Source organism: Notechis scutatus, chromosome 3 (assembly GCF_049901735.1).
Source record: "Notechis scutatus isolate UNSWTSFEM ecotype Mainland chromosome 3, rNotScu1.2, whole genome shotgun sequence".
Lineage (NCBI taxonomy): Eukaryota > Metazoa > Chordata > Lepidosauria > Squamata > Elapidae > Notechis > Notechis scutatus.
The window spans coordinates 3,111,674-3,133,666 of NC_142011.1; the positions used below are offsets into that span (position 1 = coordinate 3,111,674).

At 47.8% G+C, this 21,993-nt stretch overlaps 1 protein-coding gene across 1 annotated transcript; it reads left to right on the forward strand.

Annotated features, from left to right (window-relative positions):
- Positions 1-307: 307 nt before the first annotated feature.
- On the forward strand, positions 308-21,395 carry LOC113427128 (interferon regulatory factor 4-like). The gene is made up of 8 exons (XM_087959133.1): positions 308-612; positions 1,503-1,695; positions 4,792-4,886; positions 9,138-9,276; positions 11,681-11,797; positions 13,292-13,687; positions 15,848-15,966; positions 19,145-21,395. Exons 1-8 carry the CDS (start codon positions 430-432, stop codon positions 19,268-19,270), a joined length of 1,368 nt encoding a protein of 455 aa, XP_087815259.1. The 5' UTR covers positions 308-429; the 3' UTR covers positions 19,271-21,395.
- The last annotated feature ends 598 nt before the right edge of the window (positions 21,396-21,993 follow it).

A 21,993-nucleotide genomic window follows, 5' to 3' on the forward strand; every position in this document is an offset into this window, starting at 1 on the left:
GAGGGGCTGCCACAAAGAAGAGGGGTGGGTGGGAGTCAACTTATTTTCCAGAAGGCACCTGGAAGTCAGAAACTTTCCTGACCGTCAGAAGAACTAACCCGCGCATCCGATGCTCGCCTTCGGAGGTCGCCGGGGCTTCCATCCCGGGAGGCTTTGAAAGAACGTGGGAAAGATTCGCCTGAGTTCTCCCCCTTGAGCAGGCGGGGTTGCGGGTTGGACTAGAAGACCTCCAGGCTCTCTCTCTCTCTCTCTCTCTCTCTCTCTCCTTCAGGCCGCCCTTGCCGAAAGGGGAAGCCAGAGCGAAAACGAAAGCGAAAGCGAAAGTTTAGCCGCTCGCCTTTCCCTTACCCCGCGGCGGGTGGCATTTTCTCCTCGCTTTCCACCCGTCAAGGCTCAGACACCCCGGGGAAGGGGAGGCAAGGGCGCCACATGGCCGAGGAGGAGGAAGCGCCGCAGCCCATGCGGCTGAAGGAGTGGCTGCTGGCCCAGGTGGAGAGCGGCCGCTATCCGGGACTGCGCTGGGAAGACGGGCGCAAAACGCTCTTCCGCATCCCTTGGAAACACGCCGCTAAGCAGGACTACCGCGAGCGGGAGGACGCGGCGCTCTTCAAGGTGCGGCGGGGGGCCTGGGGGCGGCAGGAAACCCTCCCCCCCCTTTCTGGCTCACCCACCCCCGGGTATCCGATGGGGAGGGGCTGGCTGGGCAGGGAGAGAAGTGGCAGCGGGTGGGGGGGTCTTTGCGCTTCCTGAAGGCCCCCTCCCCAGTTTAACACCCCCCGCGGGTATCCAGGGGGCGCCCTTCCCGGGCTGGCTAAGCACAGAGTTGCAGCGGGTGGGGGGCAGGTGTCTTTGGGCTTTCTGATGGCCCCCTCCCCAGTTAAACCCCCGGTCATACAGTGGGCGCCCTTCCCGGGCTGGCTGGGGATGGAGGCAATGCAAAGGGTGGGGGTCTTGGCAGGGGTCTTGGACTTCCTGATAGCCCCTCCCCAGTTTAAACCCCCGGGTATCCAGGTGGTGCCCTTCCCAGGCTGGCCGGGCATGGAGAGAAGTTGCAGTGGGGGAGGGTCTTGGCAGGGGTCTTTGGCCTTCCTGATGGCCCCCTCCCCCGTTAACCCCCCGGATATACAAGGGGTGCCCTTCCCGGGCTGGCTAAGCACAGAGAGAAGTTGAAGCGGGTGGGGGGTCTTGGTGGGGGTCTCAGGCTTCCTGATAGCCCCCTCCCCGCTTAAACCCCACCCCCACCCCGGGTATACAAGGGGCGCCCTTCCCGGGCTGGCTGGGGATGGAGGCAATTGCAAAGGGTCGGGGTCTTGGCAGACGTTTTTGGGCTTCCTGATAGCCCCCTCCCCAGTTAAACACCCCCCAGGTATCCAGGAGGCGCCCTTTCCAGGCTGGCCGGGCACGGAGAGAAGTTGCAGTGGGGGGGAGGGCTTGGCGGGGTTCTTCGGCCTTTCTGACACCCCCCGCCCTCTTTCCTCCATTCCTCTCTTCCTCCCCCACAGGCCTGGGCAGTCTACAAGGGCAAGTACCAGGAAGGGGTGGATCAAGCTGGCCCCACCGTCTGGAAGACACGTCTCCGCTGCGCCCTCAACAAAAGCCCCGATTTCAAAGAAGTGCCCGAGAAAAGCCGCTTGGAGAGCTCCGAGCCTTACAAAGTCTACCAGGTGGTCGGTCCCGAGTCGGCCCAAGACACAGGTAGGACATAGAAAAAACTGGGGGAGGACGGGCAGGGGGAGGGGTTGGAAAGGGGAGTCTGTCCCTCCCCCTCCCCAGCTGGGGCTCAGGACCTCTGGGGGGGGGGCGCGGGGGAGGGGGCTTCGATCGTCTCCCTCCCCGGGGGGCTCCTTCTGAAATCTGCCAGGTCAATTCTGCACCCAGGCCATCTGCCAAGTCAGATAATCAGAGTTGGAAGGGACCTTGGAGGTCATCTAGTCCAGGGGTCCCCAACCACCGGTCCGCGGACCAGTCCCGGTCCGTGGAACAACTCCTACCGGGCCGCGGCTTGCTGGACGCCATCTTTTTTTCATGAAAAAGTGCTTCCGGTGAGCTTTTCCGGTAGAAAGCTCACGGAAGCACTTTTTCATCAAAAAAGATGGCGGCGCCCAGCTGATGCCGGTGCCGGGTCGCGCACCCAGCTGATGCCGGTACCGGGCCGCAGCGTCAAAAGGTTGGGGATCACTGATCTAGTCCAACCCCCACCCACCCAAGTGGAAGACCCTACACCATTTCTTTTTTTTTTCCAAAGATTTTATTAATTTTAAAAAAAACAAACATAAACAAACAAAACACAAAACATAAAAACATGAAACATCTTTTTTGAAAGCAGCTTGATCCCGGGTTACATCTCTTCGTACAGACACAAATTCAAGTTCATGCTCATTTTTATATACCATTCCATATCTTATTACCATTCTACATTTTCTATATAGCTTCTCCCCTCTTTTAACTTTCTTAATTTTATTTTATTTATTTCACCTCAATTCAGATCATTATACTTATATTCTTTGTCTGTCCTGTTTCAGCTGTCTATTATCTTTTCTCATTAAACAAAATTTCTCCTGTAATCACTGATTGGAGTATGACGCCTTTATATCTTTCCCCTAAATTTATAACACTTAATATAATACATAACTTTCATTCAGATTCTGCTTAGTACATTCTAAAGCTACAATTTCTGACAGAAGACAGTCCAATCTCTTCTTGAAAGTCTCAAGGGATGATTGATATAGATTACAGATAATCAGAGTTGGAAGGGACCTTGTAGGTCATCTAGTCCAACCCTCCGCCCAAGCGGGAGACCCTGCACCATTTCTAACAAATGGCAGTCCAATCTCTTCTTGAAATCCTCCAGGGATGAAGCTCCCACAACTTCCGAAGGCAAGTCTATCTCTATTTGAAAAAGTTGCCTTACACACACACACACACACACACACACACACACACACACAGTTTCCCCCTTCAAAACCTGAATCTGGACTTAGAAGGGGAGTTTTGCTTGCTTTTGTGGTGACGGGAGGGGTGCCCTCCAAGAGATGGAGGGCTGGGAGCAAATCCTCCCTTCCCAAGCCCCCCCCTGTTAGAAAGCAGCTCCTTAATTCCCCATTGCTTCTCTCCTTGATTAGTTTCCATCCGTTGCTTCTCGTCTTAGTCCTCAGGTGCTTTGGAGAATAATTTGGCCCCCTTCTTCTCTGTGGCAGCCCCTCAAATATTGGAAGGCCGCTGTCAAGCATGCGTCTTCTGAATCAATCATTTCAGCCGAATAGAGCTGGAAAGGGACCTTGGAGGTCTTCTAGTCCAACCCCTTGCTTAAAGCAGGAAATCCTATATCCTTCCGAACAAATAGCTGTTCAATCTCTTCTTTAAAAAGTGATGGAGCAGCCACAGCTTCTCAGATACTGGAACGCTGCTCTCATGCCACCCCTGGTCCTTCTTTCCATTAAACACCCGGTTCCTGCAACCGTTCGTCGTACGTTTGAGCCTCCAGCCCCCTTAGCATCTTTGTTGCTCTTCTCTGCGCTCTTTCTAGAGTCTCAGCATCCTTTTTTTTTTTTTACAAATATTCCAGGTGTGGCCTCACCAAGGCCTTACAAAGTGGTATCAACACTTCACGTGATCTTGATTCCATCCCTCTGTTGATGCAACCTACAACTGTGTTAGCTTTTTGGGCAGCGGCTGCACACGGCTGACTCCTATTTAAATGGTTGCACAGTTACTACTATTGAGCCAGGTACCACCTATACCCACGGTGGAGAACCTATGGCACTTAGGGTATGCGAGCACTCGCCCCAAAAAAGGTCTGCTGCGCATACGCGCAGGCCGCCTATCCAACAGCTGATGGTCGGGGATCTGGTGCGCATGCGCGACGGTGTGCAGGAGACACTCGGAACATGCGCAGAAGCGCACAAGAGCAAGTCGTGCGTGCATGGGCAGGAGGCAGGAGGAGGCCCTGTGTGCATTGCCTTCTGGGTAATGGCACACGAGCAAGCAAGCGCATGCAGAATTATCGGTACAAGTGCCCCAAAAGGGTAACCACCACTGACCTATACTGTATCGGTGCATTTTGGATTTTCATGCCTCAGTGTAGAACCTGACGTGTTTCCCCCTTGAATTTCATGCTGTTGGACAGCACCCGGGTTCAAGGATGGCTGGGTGGACGCAGCCACGGTGATGTTATCTTGTGGCTGACTCACCTGCTCGCCCAGAATGCAAAAGGAATGGTTGTTCCACTCCCCCAATCCTTTGATTCACAAAAGGTTAAAACCTAGTTTGGTCCAGGTTGGTGTTAGTGGGGTCTGGGGGCCAGGGCTGGGCTGGGCTTCAATCGGTTCAGACTGGTTCAAACGAACCGGTTGTTCACTTGATGGCCGGTTCAGCAAACCGCCAAATCCCATTCCCCCTGACTGACCCCTCCCACCCCTCCCCTCCTCAGAGTCCCCACATGGCCCATTTTGGATGCAGGTAAGTGCAGGGCGTGGACGGGGCTCAAGGAGAGCGAAAAACGGGCCGCCTGGAGGCTCCCGAAGGCTAGAAACGGACCCATTTCGAGCCTCCGGAGCCCAGCGAGGCCGTTTTCGCCCTCCCGGGGCCCGTGGAAAGCCTCCGGAGCCCAGGGAGGCTGAAAACCCCCCACTGTGGTGCAAGAGTCTGACTAGGCCATGGCCAGCATGACCACACCTACCCAAAAATCAGGCAGCGAACCGGTTGCTAAATTGTTTGGAAGCCCGCCCCTGTCTGAGGGGGGGGGGATTGTGTGAATCTACCAGTTGTGTCTTTGCTGTCGTTTGTTTCCAGAGAAGGAAAGCGGAACAGACGTGTCACCTCTGCAGCTGAAAAGTCCCTTGGGACCAGCATCTGAAATGGCCGCACCCCATCGCTTCTCGGACAAGGTAAAGCACCTGGGTGGGGAGCTCTTCAGGTCCTGCAAACCTCACCTGAAGGGATTCGTACTCAAAAGAGATCTCTGCTCACCTGCATGGCAGGTTAAAGAAAATAAATCAAAGCCAAGCAGCTGGGGACTGTGGTACAGAGGGAGGAATATTTGCATTTTCTTGCATTAGAACTTTGGTTTGGCCAAGAAGCATTGGTGGGAGTTATGCCTTAAATGTGGAGCGTTTCTCACTCAAACTTGGCACCTTGAAGGTGTGTGGAGTTCAACTCCCAGAATTCCCCCAGCCAGCAGGTAGGAAACGGTTATCACTTGGGTGACATTTTGACTCTGGAATTAATGAATAAACATGTAACCCATTCTTTTAAATGTATCATTATATAGATTTCAAAGAATATTCTGCTTGAAAAACCCACCTATATCTTTCCTTCCTTCCTTGCTTCCTTCCTTTTCTCCTTCCTTCCTTCCTTCCCTCTCTCTCCCTTCATCCCTCTCTCTCTTCCTTCCTCCCTCCCCTCTGTCTTCCCCCCTTTCCCTTCCTTCCTTCCTCCTTTCCTTCCCTCCTCTCTCTCCCTCCCATCTTCCTTTATTCCTTCCTTCCTCCTTCCCTCTCTCCCCGCCCTCCTCTTTCCCTCCCTTCCTTCCTCCTTTTTTTCCTCCCTCCCTCCTTGTTTCTCTCTCTCTCTCTCTTTCTCTCTTCCTCCCTCCCTCCCTCCCCTCTGTCTTCCCCCTTTCCCTTCCTTCCTTCCTCCTCCTTTCCTTCTTCCCTCCTCTCTCCCTCCCTTCTTCCTTTATTCCTCCCTCCCTCTCTCCCTGCCCTCCTCTTTCTCTCCCTCCCTCCCTTCCTTCCTCCTTTTGTTCTCCTTCCCTCCTTCTCTCTCTCTCTCTCTCTCTCTCCTCCCTCCCTTCCCCTCTCCCCCTCATTCGAATTGGTGTCCATCCCAACCATTGACTCTGGGTGGTGAACTTACCTTTATTTTCTTCAATGTAATGAACTATTATGTAAATCGAATCGCTCTTAAAACGAATACAATTTGCACCATGAGTACCACACTTAAAATCTCACCGGTTTTCATTGCATGGCATTAAAACACAAAGAGCAGCCGTTCTTTTGGAACCGGGGAGGGGGGGGACCAGGGAAGGGGGCACTTTTTGTATCCTAACCACAGAGCCATCCTCTGTTTCTGCCTCCAACGGGAAGTTTCTGTTCTGGATTATTTCTTTTGCAAGTCAGCTTCCCTAAAGACGAAAATAGAAGCTTCAAAATCTGGAACAGTTCCAGATTTGTCACGCACAAAAAACAACAACCCAGAACTGCTTCTTTATTGCTGCTTGCATGTTTACAAGAATCTTCCCAGACTGTCTCCCTTTTCAAGGCAACAGGCAGAAAAAAAGGGCTTTGTCACAAGATCTGTCACTTGGCTCCCGCTGCCGACCTTGCTCCAGTGTCAGTCTGCCCTGGCCTTGGGGGTGGAGTGGGGAGGGGAGCCTTTTTGGGAGGAAGTGTAAGAGGGGGGGACACTTCAAACTGCTTTGCGACCGCTGGAGACAAGACCTCAAGGACAGCCGGCCAAAGAAATGAATGAATGCAGTTGCATTCCGAGGACCGCAGGTTTGAATGAGGAGAGGAGAGAAGATAAATAATAGAATAGGAGATAACATAATAGGAATGGAAATAATAGAATAGAATGACATAGCAAAGCATAGCACAGCACAGCGCAACAGATAATAGATAACAGTTAACAGATAAACAGAGTTGGAAGGGACCTTGTAGGTCATCTAGTCCTGGGGTCGCCAACTTTTTGGACCTCAGGGACCTTTCTCTCTCTCTCTCCCTCCCTCCCTCTCTCTCTCTCTCTCTCTCTCTCTTTCTCTCTTTCTCTCTCTCTCTCCGTCTCTCTCTCTCTCTCTCCTCCCCCCCCCCCCCCCCCCCCCCCCCCCCCCCCCCCCCCCCCCCCCCCCCCCCCCCCCCCCCCCCCCCCCCCCCCCCTCTCTCTCCCTCTCTCTCTCTCTCTCTCTCTCTCTTTGCTTGCCGTGAGTCTGCACTGAATTTGCTTGGAGGCAAACCTTCAGTCCTAAGGGAGGTTCGGCTGTGCTTAAAAGCAGAGCCGAAGATCTAAAGACTAGCTAGAAAGCAAAAAATCCAACCATTTTCTGCTTCCTAGCTAATCTAAATCTCCCAGCACAGCAGAACAGCTGATGGTCGGAAAAAGGAAAAAATAGCAATTTAGCAGGCAAGTTTGCCGGGTAAGGAGTGAGTGGGCGGGGAGGGTTCCCGGGGCCATGTGGGCGGCGCAGCCTTGTGTTTCTGCACAGCCTGGATTGATTGCTTTGTGGAGATGCTCTGGGGGGACATTTCTCTGTGGCCCACCAAAATTTTCTCACGGCCCACCAGTGGGCTGCGGCCCACCGGTTGGCAACTGTTGATCTAGTCCAACCCCCCCCCAAAGCAGGAGACCCTACACCATCACAAGGCACCAACCTTTGAAAGTCCAAGGCCCACAGGGGCAACTTCTGTTCCACTGGATTTATTGTCCTCACTGTCAGCAAATTTCTCCTTATTTCCAGGTTGAACCTCTCCTTGTTCAGTTTCCATCCATTATTCCTTGTCTGGCCTTCAAGGGTGCCTTGGAAGATAGCTTGACCCCCTCCTCCTCCCTGTGGCAGCCCCTCAAATATTGGAAGACCGCTACCATGTCTCCCCTGGTCCTTCTCTTCACTAGACTAGCCAGGCCCAGTTCCTGTAACCGTTCTTCATATATTTTAGTCTCCAGTCTCCTAATCATCCTGGTTGCTCTTCTCTGTACTTTTTCTAGAGTCTCAACAACTTTTTTTATAGTGTGGGGACCAAAACTGGATGCAGGACTCTAGGTGTGGCCTTACTAAGGCTTTATAGAGTGATAGTAGTACCTCACTTGATCTCGATTGTATCCCTCTGTTAATGCAATTTAAGATTGCATTAGCTTTTTTGGCTGCTGCTGCACAACATTGGCTCCTATTTAGCTGGTTGTCCACTAAGACTCCAAGATCCCTCTCACAGTTCCTGCTGTTGAGCCTGGTTTCACCCCAGTCTATATGTGTCCTTTGGGGTTTTCTTGCCTAAGTGTAGGACTTTACTTTTCTCTACATCGAATTTCATTTTGTTCGATATGGCCCAGGGTTCGAGTCTGTCAAGATCCCTCTGGATCTTGAGCCTATCTTCTTGGGTGTTAGCTATTCCTGCCAGCTTAGTATCATCTGCAAATTTGGTAAGTTCCCCTTCTATTCCCTCCTCTAAGTCGTTAATGAAGATATTGAAGAGTCCTGGGCCTAAGACAGAACCTTGTGGCACCCCACTGCTTCCTTCCCTCCATGTAGACTTAGACCCATTAAGGACTACTCATTGAGTACGGTTTATCAGCCAGTTGAGAGTCCATCTAGTGGTGGTGCTATCTATCCCACTTTTTTCTAGCTTACCAAGAAGTAGGTTGTGGTCTACTTTGTCGAATGCCTTGCTGAAATCTAAGTATATTATGTCCACAGTATTTCGCTGGTCATAGCATAGTATAGAATAGAATTCGGAATAGAATTCAGAATAGAGTAGAGTAGAACAGAACAGAACAGAACAGAACAGAACAGAATAGAATATTAGAGGAGGAAAGATGATAAATGTATCTAAAATAAAGATGGTTTATAATTATAATCATTATAATTACTAAAAATGTAAATAAGCTAATATAAAAAGAAATGTACTTAAAAGTACTTGATGATATTATTACTAGTATCGTGTTGTTGTTATTATTATTGTCATTTATAGTATTGCAACCCCCTGCCCAATCAGGAGACCCTACACCATTCCTGACAGATGTTTATACAGGTTTTTTTTTTGAAAGTTTTAGCCTAGATTTAATAGATTAACAGAGTTGAAAGGGACCTTGTAGGTCATCTAGTCCAACCCCCTGCCCAAGCAGGAGACCCTACACCATTTCTGACAGATGGGAGTCCAATCTCTCCTTGAAAGCCTCCAGGAATGAACCTCCCACAACTTCCGAGGGCAACTTCTGTTCCATGGGTTGATTGTTCTCACTGTCAAGAAATTCTTCCTTATTTCCAGGTTGAATCTCTCCTTGATCAGTTTCCATCCATTTTTTCCTTGTCTGGCCTTCAAAGGTGCCTTGGAAAACAGCTTGACCCTCTCCATTACAAAGTTCCAGAATGTGCATTTAGATGCCTTCTTCCCAATTTCAACCACTTTTATTTCCTTTCTTTCCAGGCCAAACCATCTTCAGAGCCTTATGGAAAAAGGCAAGATGACGATCCAGGCGTTGCCCCACTTCCCCAGAAGGTTGGCAGTGCAGACCTACAGGTCAAGGTGGAAGCGGAGGCCTCCTCTGCACCTCCGATTGAAAAAGGTATGGAGAGACATTTTGAGGGCAGGATAACGATATGTGCACTGCCTTGAGTTACTTGTAAAAATAGCCAGAGCACTTAGACTTTCGTAACACTTCACAGTGCTTTTACAACCCTCTCTAAGCTGTTTACAGCAGTGGCCGCCAACCAGTGGGCCGGGGACCACTGGTGGTCCGTGAGAAAATGTTGGTGGTCCGCAGAGAAAGGTTGCCCCCAAAGCAATTAATCCAGGCTGCGCAGGAACATAAGGCTGTGACGCCCACATGGTCCTGGGAACACAAGGCTTGTGTCGCTTGCATTGCGCACAGCACGAGGTAGTGAGGGGAGGGGGGAAAGGGCGGAGGGAGAATTTGACCCACTCGCCCCACACGCCTGGCCTGGCCACCGGGATGCTTCTTTCCACTTCTTTCTTCTTCTGCTTTTGGCTGCACGCAAGGAAAGCAGCCAAAGTCTTTCTTTCTCTCCCCCAAACTCCGCCAGAAATGACCCTTTGGGACCCTGCAAGGCCTCCTGCTCCAAGAGGCTGCGCCGGCAAAGACTCATTTCTGGCGGAGTTTGGGGGAGAGAAAGAAAGACTTCTGCAGCTTCTGCTGCTTTCCTTGCATGAAGCCAAAAGTCTCTCTCTCTCTCTCTCTCTCTCCCCCTGAGAACAGAGTTGGAGATGGTATCCTGCAATCCCAAATGAAGAACAATCGATCAGTAGGAAAACAGGGTGGGGAATTTTCCTGCCAACTTTTTGGCGGATTTTCTCTGATCCGCGGGACTTAAAACGATGAGTTTGGTGGTCCCTGGGGTCCAAAAGGTTGGCGACCCCTGCTTTACAGAGTCGACCTCTTACCCCCCAACAATCTGGGTCCTCGTTTTACTGATCACGGCAGGATGGAAGGCTGATCGACCTTGAGCCAGTCTGGATCGAATTGCTGGCAGTGGGGCAGAGTTAACCTGCAATACGGCACTTTAGAGGGACGCAGCGGCTCAGTGGCTAAGAAGCTGAGCTTGTCGATCAGAAAGGTCGGCAGTTCGGCGGTTCGAATCCCTAGCGCCGCATCGCGGAGTGAGCTCTCGTTACTTGTCCCAGCTTCTGCCAACCTAGCAGTTCAAAAGCATGTAAAAAAAAATGCAAGTAGAAAAATAGGGACCCCTTTATGGGAAGGTAACCGCATTCCGTGCACCTTTGGCATTTAGTCTTGCCGGCCACATGACCACGGAGACGTCTTCGGACAGCACCGGCTCTTCAGCTTTGTAACGGAGAGGAGCAGCGCCCCCTAGAGCCGGAAACGATGAGCACATATGTGTGAGGGGAACCTTTACCTTTTACCTTTACAGCACTTTAACAACATGGCTCTTATGATAAAGGAGGGGTTCAAATACATAAAAAATAACAGCATTGTATGGTTAGTGAGGTCTGCTCTGGGGTGGATTTGTATGCTATAATGCAGTGATGGCTAACCTTTTCAGCTTGGTGTGTCGAAAATCGGGAAAAAGTGTAGCCTTCCTCGGGTCGTGTGTCACTTCAAGAAATATCAATAATTTGGTTTATGACAGACTGGGCTGGGGTGATCACACAGGGCTGTGAAACTCGTCTCCCTGGTCTCAGGGCTGCAGGTGCAGGATGTGGGGATCGGAAGGCCACCTTACAGGGCTGTGAACCTCATGGATCTCCTTTCCTCCTGTAGCGTTCCTGAGGTAATGAAACTGACAAACCTCAGTTTATGGCGGTTAAAACTGGTTCTCTGCTGCAAAGATCTTGCGGCAGCGGTGACACCGCGCCTCCACGCAACAAGCAGGGAGCAGGGATTGGAGCAGAGCACAGGCAGCCTCTAAATGTGCAGGTTTTCCCCACACTAACAGGCGTGTCAGTCAAAGTGCCTCGGCGTGTCACGAGTGACACGCGTGTCATAGGTTAGCCATCACTGCTATAATGGAATGGAACAACAAAAACGACATGGCACCAATAAAGTGGGTGTTCCAGGATCACCGTTGCTTTCTAGCAATTTACAATATAGGTAATCCTTGACTTACTGGGAACTGAATTTCAGTTGTTAAGTGAAGTCGTTGTTAAATGAGATGCCCGTGTGACTGCTAAATGACCACAATCCTGGCTCCCCCAGTTGCAGTCATTATGCAACTGGGTGGTCATTAGGCAGATGGAGCCAAAGGAGCGACTTAGATAGGAGGAGGCAGAAGGAAATTCCTGTGTCGATCTGGTGAAACGAAGCTCGGATCCTAAAAATTTCCTACCGGCTTCCCCAATGACTTGCTGGGGAAGCCGGCAGGAAAATCTGCTCCTGGAATTAGTTCACCGTTTTCTTCAAATCCATCAGAATGGATCCAGCCAAGGGGATAAATGCAATAAGTACATCATTCACAAGCAACTCTTAACGTTTGTTGTCCTCTGTTCCACAGGGTCTCAGTCGAAAGGTATTTTTCACACTTGGGCTCCATCACAGCTCCGCCAGCATCCAAATCGGGCTTTTGCGAGTCCCAGTTCACAACCTGTCCCCAGCAAAAGCATCAATTCAGGTACGAGAGGCATGGATTTTGAGCATTTCTTCGCCCCATCCTGTTCAGCCACCTCGCTGACCACGGCCGAAGCTCGCAAAAGCTAATGTCAATGAGCCTCGAGCCAAGCTTCAAAGGGATCCAAAAGATTTATTAGGAGCAACATGTTGACATTATAACCAGGGGTGGGATTCAACCGGTGTTACTTCTGGTTCGGTGACTACGTTTTGCACGCCTGCATGCGCGTGTAAAAAACCTTAAGCTGTGCCGCTGGGACAGCTGAAAAGCACTGCGCACAGGGGCGCAGCGTTTGAAAAGCCACTTTTTTCCTGCTTTTTCAAGCTCAGCTGTGCCGCGCAAAGCAGCTGAGGTTGAAAAAGCAGGAAATAAAGGACAGATAAGAGCCCAGGCGGGCGGGTGGGCCAAACAGCAGCAAACACAGAACCGGTTCGTTGTCTGCTGCTCTTCAGAGCTACCAGTTATATAGAGCTGGGCAGAACCGGTTAGCATCCCACTCCTGGCATTAACCCATATGAAGCCCACTCTGCTACATGTAATTTACAGTCACCTTTGACCCTGTTTCCCCACCTCCCCCTTGGGTGTGTCATACATCAGGGTGCCCAGGCTACAATCTTTGTAAGATAAGCGTGGAATGTACTTTTGTTTTTAATTGCCCTATGCTCCTTCAGGTTTTCCACTCCTCCTGCTTAGGAGTAGGAATAGGAATAATTCCTATTCTCCAATGGGACACCTCCATAAGCCCAGAGTCATCAATCATGCTCTCCAGTTAGAATTTTGTACGCAGCAGAAACTTCGGTCAACTAGTTACTATCTTAGAAAACATTTATGGAATGCACTTTCGGTTGGCAAGCTGCTGCACTGCTCCTTTCTGTTGGCAACTCTAAAAGACCATAGAACAGTGGTGGCTAACCTTTTTGGGCTCCTGTGCTAAAAACTGTGCCACCACCCAGAAGGCAATGTGCGCAGCCCCCCCCCCCAAGCCCCCTGTGCATGTGCACACAATCCTCGCCGCCGCCCCTTACCTTCACTGCACCTCCCAGCTAATTTTTGGCCCATTTGTGGCCTTTTTCGGCCTCCCAAACGCTTGGGGACAGCTTCTGCAGCTTGCGGGGGGCGGGGAGGCGCACTGATCAGGCCGAAAAAATAGGCTCGTTTTGTCACTTCCAGTATTACAGGAAGTGATGAAACAGGCCTATTTTTTGGCCTGCAAAGGCTGCAGAAGCCGCCCTCAAGCCTCTGGGAGTTGGAAGGCTGTTGAGGCGCTTGCACATTGAGGTAACTTTTGCCTGCGGCTCGCGTGCCGATACAAATGGCTTTGCGTGCCACCTGTGGCGTGTGTGCCCCAGGTTTGCCATCACAGCCGTAGAAATATTTTATGAGTTGACACTTGCTTTCAAGCCCCCCAAAAAATCATATGGCTTTGTAGACTCCACAACTACGTCCTGACGTCAGTTTCTGATTCTCGTTGGCCTTTCACACACACCCCCATTCCAGATTGCTGCCTTCATGTTCGCCTCTACTACTGCGATGTGCTCGTGAAAGAGACGACCATAAGCACAGCAGAAGGCTGCCGGATCACCTACTCGACGGCGGTGGAAGAGAACGAGGACCTGTATGGCCCCAGCGGCATCGAAGAAATCCAGTTCCCTCCTCCGGAAGTCCTAGGCTACAGAAATTGGGGGGCCAAGGCCACCTGGGTCTTGAAGAGGTTGCTCCCCCATTTGAAACGTGGCGTGCTCCTTTGGGTAGCTCCCGAAGGAATCTTCCTGAAACGGCAGTGCCAAAGTCGGGTTTACTGGAAGGGGCCACTGGCACCCCACAAGGATCAGCCCAACAAGCTGGAGAGGGAGAAAACCTATTGGCTGTTGGACACGCAACAATTCCTCCAGGGTGAGTCTAGATGTCCTCTCTTCGGGTTTGGCTTGGGGAGGTTGGAACAGAGTTCCCCAGGGTGGATTTAAATCGACTTGATTTAAATCATGATTTACCATGTTTTCCCGAAAATAAGACTGGGTTTTATATTAATTTTTGATCCAAAACACGCATTAGGTCTTATATTCTAATTAGGTCTTATTTGGGGGGGGAAATACGGTACTAAATGCGTCCATCTGGCTTAAGATCTTAACCAGGGCTTATTTTGGGGGTAGGCCTTATAATACGAGCAACCTGAAAAATCAAGCTAGGGCTTATTTTCCAGCTGGGTCTTATTTTTAGGGAAACACGATAGTAAAAAGGCTTGATTGAAATCTTGATTGAAATTATGATTTAAATCACTACCATGTTTCCCCCGAAAATAAGACCGGGTCTTATATTAATTTTTGATCCAAAACACACATTAGGTCTTATTTTCTGGTTAGATCTTATTTTGGGGGGAAATAAATGCATCCATCTGGCTGAAAATCTTAAGTAGGGCTTATTTTTGGGGTAGGGCTTATATTTAGGGAAACACGGTAGTAAAAAGGCTTGATTTAAACCAACTTTGATTCAAATCGTAATTTTTAAAGAGCAACTGTCACATCTGTCCCACAGCGGTTCCTTCTCTAACCCACTGTTGACTCACTGACAGTCCCATTCACTTTAATGGGACAGCTGGTGATGCGGCAGGAACACCACAAGGGTGAGGAACATGGTGGGGAGCAGGTGAGTGGATGCCTGCTAACAGGTGCTTCCAGGATGGATCTGATATTATACTTGAGACTTTCAAGAAGAGATTGGGCTGTCAGAAATGGTGTAGGGTCTCCTGCTTGGGCAGGGGTTGGACTAGATGACCTACAAGGTCCCTTCCAAGTCTGGTTATCTGTTATCTATTAACTGATAAATGTAAAGGCTCATTCTTGCTGGTAGTTAGAATATTTAATAATAATATTATTTGCAAACAAAATGAAGGTTTCCTATTTAGCTACGAGAATTTGGATTCATTGAAAGAGTTTACCAAAAATGTAAATATTGCAGCCTCTACAGCTGCACGCTACGTAACTAAGCTCCATTTCACGCCGAATAAATTAAATTATGAATGTATCTTAAATGGGAAAACTGTCTTTAGGTAGATTTTTTACTCCAAAAGCATTTTATTAAAATAAATTTGATAAAACAAAAGAAATCCAATTTAGATTTTTAAAAAAATCTGATTTAAATTTTAAAAACCTGATTTTTTTGATTTAAAAAAAAAACATCGATTTTTATCCACTGTGGAGTTTCGCAATGTTTCTGGATTGGCGGCACAAAGGAGAGGGGGCGGTGTCTTTACACGCATGAACAGGGCCACAAGCATGCGCGGTCTGGGTGAGGGTTGTGTGCGTGCAGCACTCGCGGTGACGGCGTGTGCTTGCGGGAGGAGAGTGTGTGTGTGTGCAGCGCTTGTGGTGACAGCAGGGTGCCTGCGGTGGTCACGCCGATGATAGTGCCAATGTGGCACTCATGGTGACAGTGCCGCACCTGTGATGCTCATGGCAATGCTAGCATGATGTGGGGGGGTTTAGAGAAATTGGGAGTCTTGAAGAGGCCTATATTAATATTACTTCTGTAATTTAAAGGTAAAGGTTCCCCTCGCACATACGTGCTAGTCATTTCCGGCTCTCGGGGGCAGTGATCATCTCGGTTTCAAAGCCTAAGAGCCAGCACTGTCCGAAGACGTCTCCGTGGTCATGTGGCCGGCATGACTAAAGGCCGAAGGCACACAGAACGCTGTTACCTTCCCACCTATTTTTCTACTTGCATTTTTTTACATGCTTTCGAACTGTTAGGTTGGCTGGGACAAGTAACGGGAACTCACTCCATGACGCGGCACTAGGGATTCGAACCGCCGAACTGCCAACCTTTCTGATCGACAAGCTCAGCGTCTGAACCACCGAGCCACCGCGTCCCTCAATCAAAGACGACTTCTGTACTCCCATATAATCCTAATCATCAATTCCCAGAATGAAAATTTCATTTCTTTCCATTTCTTGCAAAAGACGGGCCCACCTTTTTGACTTCTCAACTCGACACAATTAAATGTTCAGTTTTTGGATCAAGAAAATCTTTAAAAAAAATCTCTTGTGTTTCTTTCAGAGTTACGAGGCTTCCTCAGACACGGAAAGCCGCTTCCGCAGTACCAGATCCACCTCTGCTTTGGAGAAGAATTTCCACCCGTTCCCAACCAGCAGCTCCACAGATTCATCACGGCAGAGGTGAATATTTTGGTGACCACGGAGGGGTCCCGTTGCACCATCATCTTTTGTGATTTAACCAGGTTTTAATGGAGGGTTTGCGAATTGCGCAGACATCAAAGAGGGTCAGTGGAGTGACCAGTTCATCCCCAAACCCTGAACACTCAGGGTTCAGGTAACTCCATCCAATGAGTTGTGTTGAAGAAACATCTAACACAGGGGTGTCAAACACAAGGCCCGCGGGCCAAATCCGGCCCGCCAGACCTCGTCTGATGGCCCGCGGTGCCGCCGCCAGCCTTGCAGCCTCCCCCTTTTTTTTTTCAATGAATTTACTCCGTGCCTGCACGGAGTAAATTCATTTTAAAAATGGCTCAAGTTAAAAAAAAAAAAAAAATTACTTACCTTCCGGGACCTGGCCCGACTTCTTCCTGCCCGCACTGCTCCCTGGGTGTCGGACGTGACGTCATCACATGACGTCCGCCCGACATCTCCAGGGATCAGAGGAGCGCATGGACGCCGCGGAGAGGAGCAAGAAGAAAGAAGTAAAAGAAAGAAAGAAGTAAAAGGTAAGTAAAGTAAATGGAGGGGGCAGATGGCTGGGCACTATAAAAGGGGGCAGATGGCTGGGCACTATAAAAGGGGGCAGATGGCTGGGCACTTTAAAAGGGGGCACATGGCTGGGCACTTTAAAATGCCTTGTGTTTTCCATATGTTTAATAAACAGTGTTTGGCAATATTTGTATGTTTAAAAAAAAATTAATGTTTGTTACCAAAAAAACATTTTTCAATACATTGTACAATAATTGTACATTTGAATATCTACTTGTCATTATTCTGACTATGTTTCTGCTTTCAGAGCTAGTTATTACTTACATTATTACAAAAAACAGTAATAATTGAATGCAGTGACATTAATTTATGATAATAAAGAGTGGACACATAGACCTACAGATACAACCGGCCCTTTGATGGGGACCAAACTGCTGATGCGGCCCCCGATGAATTTGAGTTTGACACCCCTGATCTAACACATGTCCATGGCCCCATTTTTACATCTCCGATCCTCCTGGATACAGAGCTGGAGAGAAAGAGAGGCTCAAAAAAAATCCAGGCCTCTCTCTCTATTGCACAACTCGCTGCCCCGGCAGACTTTAAGGAACATGTTTCTCAAGCAGTGATTGGCTACTGTTCGTGCCTGCTCGGCCAATGGCAAGACAGCTGTCACAAAGTTAGTCTCAGGAGCCACCAAGTGTTTCATGGAAGGGATTCTATGTAGGTAGTCCTTGATTTGCAACCGGTTGCTTAGCAACCATTTGAAATAACTAGGGACCACTCCATAAGGGGCTTCCAACCCAATTCTGATGGCCGCCCCTCCCCCTGCAGTCACATGATCATATTCTGGACACTTGGCAATGACTAATCTGCGTTTATGACACGGATTTGCAACATTTTGGCCAAAAAAAATCAGCATTTCTTTTAAGGTTTTCAGCAAAATCACCCCATAGCAAACAATGGGCTCACTTAAAGACCAGTAAAGACTTAAAGATTCACTTAACGACCATCACAAAAAAGGTTGTAAAATTGAGTCGGTCGCGTGAGTGAGCCCAGTTTACAACTGTAACCACTAATAACTGTAATGGGGTAGGTGTCTTCTTTGGGTTTTTTTTAGTTGCCAGCAGAAAGGGAGTGGGGGAAAGCAGTGCATTCCTTAAATGTTTCAGATAATTGCTAGGCAGCCAAAGCTGTTGGCACGCAAGAATATTACTGGAGAGCGTGGCAATGTGGAATATAGATTCCAAAGCTGACAGGCGTCCCCCCTTGAGAAGTTCACCTCCTGAAAGAGATAATAAACCAAACACAACCAGGGGTTAATGCCTTTAACCCCCTCTCCCCCCTCCAAGGGGACCCTTTGGTTTGTCAGGAAATTCATTATGGAATTGGTTAATCAATCTTATCTGCATGTACATCCCAACTTTTTACCGACGTAGCCTCTGACAAGGTACCTCTGATAAAGGTACTTTTGAGATTATGCTTGTCTCAGAGTTTCAAGATAATGTCAGCGTTCCATTCCCCTCAGTAACTCCAAGCATAATCTCAAAAGTACCTTTATTAGAATAGCACCTGGCACATCTGTGGAATCTCAAAACTAAAAGTTTCCCAGACTTCCCGCAATGTCCCAAACTACAATCCCTTCCCCTTTTTTCTCCCATCATCACATCCCATGGACCGGTCACAATCTGCCCCAGCGAAAGATCCTTTTTCTCTGCTGTGCCACACTTCATAACCTCGAACTAAGAAAAGGATTTTATTTTGTCTACTTAGAACTGCTCGATTGAAATCACACACACACACCCCTCCCACTTTCTCAGGCCTAGGTGGCAGCGTGGAAGATGGCTTCCATAGCCGACAGCATGATTGATGACTCTTGGCTATGGTTGTGTCCCATTGGAGAATATACATCCAGGGGTGGGTGGAGGGGGAAGACTATAGAGTCAAAGAGGGAAATGAATGATGTGTCTCAGAGTCGGCTGCACCCAGGTAACGCCGACATGGTCACTCCTAATCTTTTTTTTTTTTTTTTAAACTCTGAGAGATATGGCTAGAGACTTATAATTTGAATGGGGGTGGATTTATTGGAGCCCTGATAGCAGGCTCCATTGCGGTCTCCAAAATAAGCCCTAATTTACACATATACACACACGCTCCAAGGTGCACAGGTAAAAATTAAGCTAGGGTGGGGATGGAGGGAGTAGAGCTGCCCTACTACTTACCTTTGGACAGGTGTAGCCAGGCCTCGCACCCCCTGACACCTGCCTGGCCGGCTCATTTCCTCTGCAGCCGGCAAGGGTGGCCAGGCTTCCGTGAAGGCCTCTGTAGCTGAGAACAAAGCTCTGGATCGATCCAGAGCTCAGTTATGGGATGCAGAGGCCTTCAGGAAAGCCTTGCCGGCTGCAGAAGAAGAAGTTCCTGAAGGCCTCTGAGAGAGAAAAGGGGGCCGGGGGCCGATGCATGCAAGAGAAGTTAGTCAGTGGCCGACATCTCCTGAAAATAAGACCTGGTACTTTTTTGGGTGGCAAAAAATATATATAAGACAGGGTCTTATTTTCAGGGAAACACAGTAGGATGCAACTTCTGAGCCCTGGAGAAGCTTGAAGACACATCTGGAATGGCTTTCTCTTCCTTTCTGCCTGCTCTCTAGGTGGAACCGGTGTTTGCCCGCAACCTCTGTCTCTACGCCCAGCAGTATCTCCAGGGCTCTCAGACCTGCCCTCCCAAGACACCCAAGAAGATCATCCAGCTCCTGCAGCAGCTTTCCTCCTCTTGACCCGCTCTGGGGGGGTCACTGCTGACCTGGAAGAGACGTCCTGGTTGCTTCTGCAGAGCACTGACCAAGGGACCCGCCTCTCAAGATTCAGCCTCTTCTCTCAGGAATTCATGGATGACCTGGGCTGGAATCTTGCAGGAAAGAAGGACTCTGTGTTTGGCCTGGATATTCCTTTTTTATGCATACATACATACATACATACATACATACATACATACATGTATGTATGTATGTATGTATCTCCACACCACTAGCCAGGCAAACACCTGGGCACAAACAGATCCCCCCTGATACCTCCAGGTCAAACACACCCCAACCAGGCACCCAGATGAAACCTAGCTTCCTAATAAACGATAGTCGTCTGTTTACTCGGAGCCAAGCTGCACTAAAAGCCTCCAATACAGGAACACAATGTTGCCAGCCAATCAAGACCAAAAAAAAAGCCACAAAACAGACAGAAGATATTAGAAACATCAATCAAGCAGAACACACCAAACTCCAAGACCAATAAACACAGACCAAGACTCCCAACCAAGCAAGATGAAGAAAAAAACCATTCTGGCACAGCAGTAGGCCAGCACCAAATTTAAAACAGAAATGGCTATGAAAGTCTGACTCACAGATGAACACTATACAGAAGCCTGATGATGGCAGATGAGATTCTGCTGAAACATCGCTACAACTTTAAAAGCACAACCATAATGATGTGGGAAAATACCCAAACAAAGCTGAATACCATACATATACACACACACACACATAAACAAATTTTATACGTTATTTTTAAAAAATGTGAGAATTATAATAGGAAGAAATGTGAACTAAAATAGAACAGAGGAAACAGAAAGAGAAGTAACGAAAAAAGTGTTTATGAATTAAGATCTCTGTAATTAGCTTGGATGTTCCTTTTTTTAAAAAGTGTGTGTGTGTGTGTGGTTTCCTCTGTTCTATTTAATTTAAATTCTAATCATCCCTAAAATGTGATGCAGATAGATAGAGACAGATTAAAGATAGATGATAGATTAAAGATAGATAGACAGATTAAAGAGATGATAGAGACAGACACAGATCGATAAATAGACTGAATAAAGATCAATGATAGATTACACCTACACACTTTAAGAACTATAAGAATGAATACAAACTCAAATAGAACAGAGGAAACAGAAAAAAAGAAATAATAGAAAAAGTTTTTATGAATAAGCCGGCATTCACTTTTTTAATATATAGCTGTATATTTTTATTAAACATTTTAATGGTAAGACTGAATATAAACTAAAACAGGAAACAAGGACAAAAGGAGAAATAACAAAAAGGTATGAATAAGAACTGTATAATATTTATGAAACTTTTTAAGGACAGTAACAAGAATGAATATAAACTAAGATAGAACTGTGAAAACAGAGGAAAAAGATTCAACAGGAAAAGTTAAAAGTGCAATAAGAAAAAAGATAAAGGAAGATATACAATTAGTCCTCGGCTTACAACAATTTGTTTAGTCACCGTCCAAAGTTAAACGGCACTGGGAAAAAGTGAATTACGACCATTTTTCACACTTCCAACCATTGTAGCATTCATGTAATTCCAACACTTGGCAACTGATTCATAGTTACGACGGTCCCAGCGTGATCCCCTTTTGTGACTTTCTGACAAGCAAAGTCAGTGGGGAAGCCAGATTCACAATAACCACGTTTCTCACTTACCAAGTGCAGTGATTCACTTAATGACTGGGACGAGAAAGTTCATAAAATGGGGCAAAGCTCACTTAATTGTCTCACTTAGCGATGGAAATTTGTCCTCAGCAGTAGTCTTAAGTCAAGGCCTCCCTGTGTAGAAAGAAATTGCTTCTGATGTTCTTCACAGCAGTTATTTTATACTGGCTATTTTTTTAAAAAAAACTCTGAAGTTACAATAGGCATCTCTGCTTGCTGCAGCCTCCTCCTTGTGGGTCTTTGCAGGGTGTGTTTGTGTGTGAGTGTGAGGACTGAACTGTGAGAAGCAAATTGGTGCCTTTTTTAAGATGCAGAAGAGTGCAGCTAACATTACCTGAATTGCGCAGAATCGTTCGGTTGAATTGGGCGGCCACAGAAATGGAATAAATAAAATAAAAATGAAGATTTGCAGACTTTTTACGTGTTTGTTTCTTTTGTCCAGAATTACAAATGGAGAAAATTATAGGTAGTCCACAACATAACGACCCTTAAGGGAGCCTGCCTATTTTGTTCATATATGTTGTTGACAGTCATAAAGCTGATTTTATGACATGTAGTACTCGTTCAGCAAACGGGGCAGTCCTAAAATGAATGCTGCAGTCATTAAGTAAAGCCATTGTTTGCTAGGGTTTCATTTTATTTATTTATTACAAGTATGTACAACCTAAATGACAGATATGATATGATTAGATAAGAGAAAGAGGGGATGATTGATTTGTCTGAAGTGATGTAGGGTTTCTTGCCTAAGCAGAGGTTGGACTAGAAGATCTCTCAGGTCCCTTCCAACTCTGATGATAGATAGATAGATAGATAGATAGATAGATAGATAGATAGATAGACAGACAGATGATAGATATGATAGACACGAAGATACATAGCTAGATAGATAGATAGATAGATAGATAGATAGATAGATAGATAGATAGATAGATAGATATGGATAGACAGACATAGGTAGGTAGGTAGATATATAGATAGATATATGGATGGATGGGTAGGTAGGTAGGTAGA